Source organism: Coregonus clupeaformis, chromosome 23, assembly GCF_020615455.1.
Source record: "Coregonus clupeaformis isolate EN_2021a chromosome 23, ASM2061545v1, whole genome shotgun sequence".
Classification (NCBI taxonomy): domain Eukaryota; kingdom Metazoa; phylum Chordata; class Actinopteri; order Salmoniformes; family Salmonidae; genus Coregonus; species Coregonus clupeaformis.
In genome coordinates, this window is record NC_059214.1 from 41616606 (window position 1) to 41626223 (window position 9618).

The 9618-nt window shown below is 43.7% G+C and overlaps 1 protein-coding gene across 1 annotated transcript; it reads left to right on the forward strand.

Annotated features, from left to right (window-relative positions):
• The first annotated feature begins 3734 nt into the window (after nucleotides 1-3734).
• On the forward strand, nucleotides 3735-9304 carry lacc1 (laccase (multicopper oxidoreductase) domain containing 1). The gene is made up of 5 exons (XM_041843578.1): nucleotides 3735-4435; nucleotides 4535-4713; nucleotides 5973-6141; nucleotides 6245-6470; nucleotides 9033-9304. Exons 1-5 carry the CDS (start codon nucleotides 3907-3909, stop codon nucleotides 9238-9240), a joined length of 1311 nt encoding a protein of 436 aa, XP_041699512.1. The 5' UTR covers nucleotides 3735-3906; the 3' UTR covers nucleotides 9241-9304.
• The last annotated feature ends 314 nt before the right edge of the window (nucleotides 9305-9618 follow it).

Sequence of the window (9618 nt, forward strand, 5' to 3'; positions counted from 1 at the left end):
CTTCAACAATATTTAACATGAGATCCTCTCTAATCTTCACAGGAATGTGGTTCTGAATATAAACAGCAACACCTCCACCATTGGTATTTCTGTATTTTCTGTAGATGTTATAACCTTGTATTGCTACCACTGTATCAAAGGTATTATATAAGTGAGTTTCAGAGATTGTCAAAATATGAATGGCATCGGTTACTAGCAAGCTATTGATTTCATGAAACGTGATTCTTAAGCTACATTTGTTAACGTGGTCTATTTTTAGCACTTTTCTAGGATGCTTGATTGTTATCATTGCTTTACTGGGAAGCTTAGCAGAAGTAGACATGCTCATGTTATTTATGTTAGTGTAGGGTGAGCTGCACACAGTGGACTTCCTACTAGGGCACACCGCCTCAGTGCTAACAGTATAACTCTGGTTCATAGGCACATGATTACAGCATACAATAGCTGTAGGATCAGCAGAGGCATTCAGGGCAGTTAGAGGGACATAAATTAGGTTACTTACATTGTCTACCAACGCCCCTGGGATAATGTTCATTTGCGGAAGCATTATGACAACTCAGCGACACAATGATAGGGATTAACTGAGCTGGGTTTGGGTCATTGATAAGTCCTTGTCTCAACACAGCCTTATAATGCTGTGAAAGGATCCAGGAACTCAAATGATTTGGGTGGATCCTATCATTATAAACCGAGCTTTGTTTCCAGAAGGTGTCAAAATTGTCAATAAATGTTTCACGCACAGAGCTGCAATAGTCACGTAGCCAGTTATGGAGGGCTAAACGTCTGCTGAAATGTTCAATGCCACGATTTAGGGATGGCACAGGGCCAGATAATATGGGGCGTTTGTTGGTGTCAACCAGAGACCCAATCAGTTCTTTAAAATCCATCTTCAGCTGTTCTGAGCTGCCCTTCATAATGTCATGGAATCTCACATGAACTATGATAGACTACATTTCCTGATGCAGGTTTAAAAATGTTTGGGAGCAGCTTATTGATGTCCTGTACTCGTGCTCCAGGATAGCACAATGTTTTTGCTCCAGGGCCTCAGACATTTCTCACCATTGAACTGCCCAATACAACGGCCGGACAAGGGGATGGAGAAATTCACCCATTCCTACTGCTCACACAATTAGTGGAACCTTTCACGGGCCCATGAGAAGCAGGATAGCGTACGCCCGCAGTTCCCGGCGATAGGTCCAGACCTCCCACAGCAGGAAGAGCCCTGTTAGATCCAGAGAGAGGGAAAGGAGCTGAACTCAACGACAAAGCCGCTGTTGGAGTCAGAGCAGTTGGAGTCAGCACAGCTGTCGCAGACACAAGCAGTCCCAACGATGAAGGCGCAGGTAGATCAGGCACCAGGGCGGCGAATCTATTCTTCATGTCGATCTGCTAATAAATTATATGGACACTGTGTGAAATAATAGGGGTTGACATAATTTTTTTATAACTACCCCCTTCCTCTGTCCCCCATACATACAACATCTGTAAGGTCCCTCAGTCAAACAGATTGAACTACAAAGACCAGGGAGCTTTTCGAAAGCCTCATAAAGAAGGGCAGTGATTGGTAGATGGGTAACAATAACAAATCAGACGTTGAATATTATCTTTAAGCATGGTCAAGTTAATAATTATGCTGTGGATGATGTATTAAACCATCCAGACACATCAAAGATGCTGTCTTCCTTCTGAACTGAGCTGCAGGACAGGAAGGAAACTGCTTAGGGATGTCACAATGAAGTGATTTTAAAACAGCTAGAGTTCAATGGCTGTGATGGGAGAAAACGGAGGATGGATCAACAACATTGTAGTGGCTCCACAATAATGGTCTAAATGACAGAATGAAAAGAAGAATATAAATATACAGAATAAAAAGTCAAAAACTAAAGTAATTAGTAACTGCCTCCCTCCTTATTTTTAAGCATGGTGGTGGCTGCATCATGGTATGGGTATGCTTGACATCGGCAAAGGATGGGTAGTTATTCAGGATGAAAAGAAACAGCATGGAGCTAAGCACAGGCAAAATCCTAGAGGAAAACCTGCTTCACAACAGACACTGAGAGAGGAATTCATCTTTCAGCATCTTTTTAACCTACAACACAAAGCCAAATCTTCACTGGAGTTACTTGCCAAGAAGTCAGTGAACGTTCCTACGTGGCCAAGTTTCAGTTTTGATTTAAATCTGCTTGAAAATCTATGTCAAGACTTTAAAATTGCTGTCTAGCCATGATCCCCAACACCTTGACAGAGCTTGAAGAATTTTGAAAAGAATAATGGGCAAATATTGCTCTTACATTTACATTTTACATTTTAGTCATTTAGCAGACGCTCTTATCCAGAGCGACTTACAGTTAGTGAATACATATTTTTGTATTTTTTTTGTAATACTGGCCCCCCATGGGAATCGAACCCACAACCCTGGCGTTGCAAACGCCATGCTCTATCAACTGAGCTACATCCCTGCCGGCCATTCCCTCCCCTACCCTGGACGACGCTGGGCCAATTGTGCGTCGCCCATGAGTCTCCCGGTCGCGGCCGGCTGCGACAGAGCCTGGATTCGAACCAGGATCTCTAGTGGCACAGTTAGCACTGCGATGCGGCGCCTTAGACCACTGCGCCACTCAGGAGATTATGGAGGGCTAAACGTCTGCTGAAATGTTCAATGCCACGATTTAGGGATGGCACAGGGCCAGATAATATGGGGCGTTTGTTGGTGTCAAGCAGAGACCCAATCAGTTCTTTAAAATCCATCTTCAGCTGTTCTGAGCTGCCCTTCATAATGTCATGGAATCTCACATGAACTATGATAGACTACATTTCCTGATGCAGGTTTAAAAATGTACTCGTGCTGTACCCACCTCTTATGAGACTCACAGCTGTAATCGCTGCCAAAGGTGTTTCTAACATGTATTGACTCAGGGGGGTGAATACTTATCTAATCAAGGTATATTAGTGTTTTTTTTTTCATTAATACAAAAAAATAGATACTTTTTCTTCCACTTTGAGTATTTTGTGTAGCGTGTACAATAAAACGACAATTAAATCCATTTGAATCCGACTTTGTAACACAATAAAATGTGAATAAATCCTAGGGGGGTGTAGACTTTCCATAGGCACTGCACTGTACATTAACTTTCGATTCAATTTGACATCCTGCAATTGAGACCTGGAGAGGACAGAGGAGGTTTGTCATAATCACCTGACACAGCACACCCTTGAGCAAGCCTGTCTGTTGTCTTGTTTGTATTTACAGTAGCCTACTTCCTCTTCATCTAACCAAACCAGCACAAAAATGGCCAGACATTATTTATAAAGTATGAATGATAGGACATGGCTATGAGGAAGTTATGGGTCTTCAAAACAATAAAAGGGATTGAAGAGGAACAGTCAGAAAGGTAAAAGATTAGATTACCGCTGTTTACCTGTGTACAGTCCGTCGCAGAAACCCCACCCTGGAATTTCCCCGGAGGCAAACGTAACTAGTTACCACAGCTACAAAGTCATAGAAATGGCTAAACCCCCGCCTATTTCTAAAATGTATCTTCTTAAAATCTGATTTGAAACCTAACCCTAACCACGCTGCTAACATTATGCCTAACCCTGACCTTAAATTAAGACAAAAAGCAAATTTTAGTTTTCATGAATTTTTACGACATAGACCATTTTGACTTTGTGGCTGTGGTAACTAGTAATAACCCCTGAGGGCGGGAACAGTGTTATGCAAGGAGGAAGTTCAAACTCTCCGCTGGAGTTTCTGAAAGCGGCATGTTGACGCATGAAACATGTTCCTCTCTGCATAAAAAGGCACATCGCCTCTGGAAATTCGGCATTCATAACACACTTTTAGAGAAGCTTTTGTCCAGTAGTTAAGTTATTTCCGTTTGGATCTCATTGCATTTACCTGACAACATGTCAGAAGTCTTCATTATAGATATAATTCACTGTCGGTGTCCGCAGCACAGCTCGTGCGTGGAGAGGCAAATAAAAAGCGTCACAGGTAGGAGCGATGTCGGCTTTCAAATCTATCTACTATTTCAACCACACGGTCAACGTTGTAATGCAAACGGCGAGAACACGGTGTCTTTGCTGGAAACGTTTTCCAGTCAGAAGACAAACGTCCACGTATTGGACTACACCACTGTTACGGAGTCTTGGTACCGTTTCAAACTAGCCGTGGACCAACTAGACTTGCGAACGGTTCGGGTCTTCACCTCAAAAAACAGGAGGCAGATGTTTGAAGCATACCATGAGCAACTTTTCACGGAGGTGTACACGTTTGAGTACGTCACATCCAATGATCTCCCGTGCCCTGGTCACATGCAATGCGACTCACCTTTCGCTCCACCTGTCAGTGAGGTCAGAGAGGAGGTCAGAAGCTTTCTGCAGCAGTTACACGCTAAAGGAGACATCACTATACTGAGGTCCACTTTAATTTCAGGTAGGTGTGTGTAATACACTATCAATTACTGTAGTGTAATATTAGGCTGAACTATCATTCAGCAACCAGTGAACAGTCCATCCATCTCTCTCTCTGTAGACTGTTTCTCCCATGGGTTCACCACGCGTACAGGAGGTATTTCCTCCATCTCCACCCTCTCCTCTCTCAACCTGTTCAGTAGCTCCAGACGCAGAGACTCCAGGACCCTCGTAGCCGAGAACATCCGCCGACTAGCCCAAAAGGCTGGGTTCTACCCCCGACTACTGCACCTGGTCAAGGTACGACAGTACAGCAAATAACATTATTGTAGACTCCCTGAATGTAAGTGTAGCACGGCCTCTGCCAAGAGGTCAACCAGAAGAAGACTAGCAACAGAGGTTGAATTATATAGTGACTTTTAGAAACGGACACGCTCTCAGTATAGTGATGTAGGTCTTTAGATGTTGTACACATTAAATTGTGTCATTCCGAACTGTATCCGCAACGTTATAATCCATTTTGGTCGAGTTTCCCCCACACAGTTGTGCAGGCCGAGCGTGTCCCTATAGTACACGAACACAGCCCACGCAGCACTGCTGGTAGGTAGAAGAAACGTCTCGAGTTGCACAAAAGGGAATATAACATTGCGGATAAAGTTCGAAATGACACAATGTCATGTGTACAACATCTAAAGACCTACATCACTGTACTGAGAGCGTGTCCGTTTCTAAAAGGACGTATTTGCGTGTTTTTGTAGCTTTTATTAATATATTTTGCGTGCCCTGATACTACACAACAAGCAATGAGGAAGTGAATCGCAGCTTATGATCAAAGAGCCACAGTAGCCTACTTAACCACTATTAAAACTAACTTAAAGCGGGTGCAGCCTCATTGTTCACAGTAAACACGCACCGGAAGTTGCATAGAATTTTCACAACGTTCAAGTTTGCACTCAGCAGACCTGAAATTTGCTGACGTGAGGACATTTTTTTAGAGGGAACATTGGTCTGGACCCTTCTATAACAAGCCATTTACATCAAAAATAGAGATTTACTTCAGACATAGGAAAAAGTACCAATGTAACAGAACAAATGGCATTTTAAACTAATAGGAGAATGGTTCAATTATAATTAATTAGAGACCCCCCAAAGTTTGACTTTGTTGCATTTAGGGGCACTCATGTCTCATTCAGGGGGTCTGAGACCCCCCTGGGCCCCCCGTATTTCGCACTCTGACTGGCCACGCCTCTTAACCTTGTTCCTCTCTAGGTTTTTTCCTAGGTTCCTGCCTTTTTAGGGAGTGTTTCCTAGCCACTGTGCTTCTGCTTCTGCAAAGCTTGCTCTTTGGGGTTTTAGGCTGGGTATCTGTAAAACACTGTGACAACTGCTGATGTAAAAAGGGCTTTATAAAATACATTTGATTGATTGAGGTCTAGACCGTTATGGCACAGGGAGGTAGTGCACTTGTTCTGTACAGCGTATAACACTCACTCCAGTAGGTTGTAGAAAACATCACTGACATCATTGAGTGGTTAATGCTGATTAGCTGTTCCTGCCAGGTGAACCACGGCAGTGACGTATGGGTGATGGGAAAGGAGGAGGAGCCACAGGACTATGATGGTATCGTAACCAATCAGAGAGGTGTTGTCATAGCTGCTCCAGGAGCTGACTGCATGCCACTCCTCTTCACTGACCCCGTGACCAGGGTCATCGGAGTAGCTCACGCTGGTGAGACACACACACTTTAGGTACAAGACAGTATTCATATTCTGCAGAAAGATGTCTTCTGGTGCATCATTATAAAGTGTTCCTTTGTGTTTCCCTCTCTCAGGATGGAAAGGAACCCTGATGGGTGTTGCCATGGCTACAGTCAACGCCATGGTGATGGGGTTCGGCAGCAGGGCATGTGATGTCACCGTGGTGATCGGGCCGTCGGTGGGGGCCTGTTGCTTTACACTGGAGAGAGAGCAGGCTGCAGAGTTCTACTCTATACACCCTGACTGTGTTCCTGACATGGCCGAGACCAGGCCTCACGTCAACATACGACTAGCCACCAGGTTAGTTTGGCCAACTATGCAACATATAGACAAATAGCGCGTTCAAGCGGATCCCTTTTCTCAAGCCGTTGAACATCGTTGGTCACTGCCTTTCAAAGTGTTGCATTATGGGGATAAAAATTGTCCGACTTGCGCCTATATGTCAACTGCATGAACTTTACAAAAATCATGTGACCAAGTTTCTGCAGTTCCTCTTCACCAACTTCATCCTGCAGCCATCGCCTGCATTGTGGGAGGCTCTATTGTCAACCAATCATTCGTATTTTTTTTTGGACCCGCGCGAACGTGTCAAAAGACATGACTGAAACAGGAACTATCTTTTCCCGCGATTTGTGTATACAGTGGATATATATACAAATGAATGTGATATTTGAGTCTCTCTCTCACTAATTGATTGTACAATGTACACATACAGTGCATTCGGAAAGTATTCAGACCCATTTACTTTTTCCGCATTTTGTTACGTTACAGCCTTATTCTAAAATGGATGAAATATATTTTTTCTCATCAATCTACACACAATACCTCATAATGACAAAGCGAAAACTGGTTTTTATAAATCTTTGCAAATGTATAAATGTTTTAAAACATATACCTTATTTACATAAGTATTCAGACCCTTTGCTATGAGACTCGAAATTTAGCTCAGGTGCATCCTGTTTCCATTGATCATCCTTGTGATGTATCTACAACTTGATTGGAGTCCACCTGTGGTATATTCAATTGATTGAACTTGATTTGGAAAGGCACACACCTGTCCACAGTTGAAAGTGCATGTCAGAGCAAAAACCAAGCCATGAGAACACAGTGGCCTCCATCATTCTTAAATGGAAGAAGTTTGGAACCACCAAGATTCTTCTTAGAGCTGGCCACCCGGCCAAACTGAGCAATTGGTGGAGAAGGGCCTTGGTCAGAGAGGTGACCAAGAACCCAATGGTCACTCTGACAGAGCTCCAGTTCCTCTGTGGATATGGGAGAACCTTCCAGAAGGACAACCATCTCTGCAGTACTCCACTAATCAGGCCTTTATGGTAGAGTGGCCAGACGGAAGCCAATCCTCAATAAAATGCACATGACAGCCCGCTTGGAGTTTGCCAAAAGGCACCTAAAGGAGTCAGACCATGAGAAACAAGATTCTCTGGTCTGATGAAACCAAGATTGAACTCTTTAGCCTGAATGCCAAGCGTCACGTCTGGAGGAAACCTGGCACCATCCCTACGGTGAAGCATGGTGGTTGCAGCATTATGCTGTGGGGATGTTTTTTAGCGTCAGGGACTGGGAGACTAGTCAGGATCGAGAGAAGGATGAACGGAGCAAAGTACAGAGATCCTTGATGAAAGGACCTCAGACTGGGGCGAAGGTTCACCTTCCAACAGGACAACAACCCTAAGGATACAGCCAAGACAACGCAGGAGTGGCTTCGGGACAAGTCTCTGAATGTCCTTGAGTGGCCAAGTCAGAGCCCAGACTTGAACCCTAGCGAACATCTCTGGAGAGACCTGAAAATAGCTGTGCAGCAATGCTCCCCATCCAACCTAACAGAGTTTGAGAGGATCTGCAGAGAAGAATGGGAGAAACTCCCCAAATACAGGTGTGCCAAGCTTGTAGCATCCTACCCAAGAAGACTCAAAGGTGCTTCAACAAAGTACTGAGTAAAGGGTCTGAATACTTATGTAAATGTGATATTTCCGTTTATCTTTTTATAAATTTGAAAAAAATTCTAAAACCCTTTTTTTGCTTTGTCATTATGGGATATTGTGTGTAGATTGAAGAGGGGGGAAAAACAATTTAATCAATTTTAGAATAAGGCTGTAACGTAACAAAATGTGGAAAAAGTCAAGGGGTCTGAATACTTTCCAAATACACTGTATATTATTTCAGTTTGTGAGTGTGTGATATGGGGGTTGGAGACATAGAAAGAAAACCTTTTATAAACAATGGCAACACTGCCATGTTGCTCTGAGCCTTGCTGTTGGAAAACCACATTAATATCCGACTTTCGGCTGTAGGAGTTGCACCTCACCCGACAGTCAGTTGCTTGAGCCTTACCACTCAGGCGCGCCCAATGACTTTATGGTCTTTCTCTGACGTACTGTCATTAAATCACTGACTTAATTTTTTTTTTAAAGCATTGACTCCCAGTTGAAATAACACCACAGGGTCAATAATGAGGTCAAACTATGATGGGGTTTTTATGATGGGTGCTGCTAGACTGGAGTCACCTGATTGATTTCCTATGGGCTGTTACTGGGTTACCCCCCCCCCCCCCACCCACCCCAGCCACTCATCTGATTGCAAACACAAAGGTCATGCCCTGGGAGTGATGTCTTTGATTGGATACTGGTTGTATGGGGTGATACTGTTGAAATGATCATTAGTCCCATCAGGTCAATGGATTACCAATCTAACCAGCAGAATGATGGAGTCAAACTAAAGCGGCAGTATTTCTTCTGAACACATAGTTCACCCAGGGGCATGCTGACCATGGAATACAATCTACATTGTTTAGATCAGGGTCTCCTCTCCTCCCATGTTTTTAAACCTTCACGTTCTCCATTCCAGAATACTTCTCCAGAGGGGTGGGGTCCTGCCTGAGCGTATCCATGATGACACAGTGACTGACAGGCCGAGTGTGACCCTGTGCACCTCCTGTCACCCTGAGGCCTTCTTCTCCCACGTCAGGGACGGGCTTGACTTCGGAACACAGATGGGCTTCCTGTGGATGGACGAAACAGGAACTACTGACTGTTTCAGTAGTTCACAACACTGAATTAATTTATGTACACTACCGTTCAAAAGTTTGGAGTCACTTAGAAATGTCCTTGTTTTCGAAAGAAAAGCAATTATTTTGATTTGTAATGAAATATCTACATAGGCGTACAGAGGCCCATTATCAGCAACTATCAGTCCTGTGTTCCAATGGCACATTGTGTTTGCTAATCCAAGTTTATCATTTTAAAAGGCTAATTGATCATTAGAAAACCCTTTTGCAATTATGTTAGCACAGCTCAGCAAGAGGACAAATACATTAGTGTCTAGTTTGAGAAACAGACGCCTCACAGGTCCTCAACCGGCAGCCTCATTAAATAGTACCCACAAAACACTAGTCTCAACGTCAACAGTGAAGAGGCGACTCCGGGATGCTGAC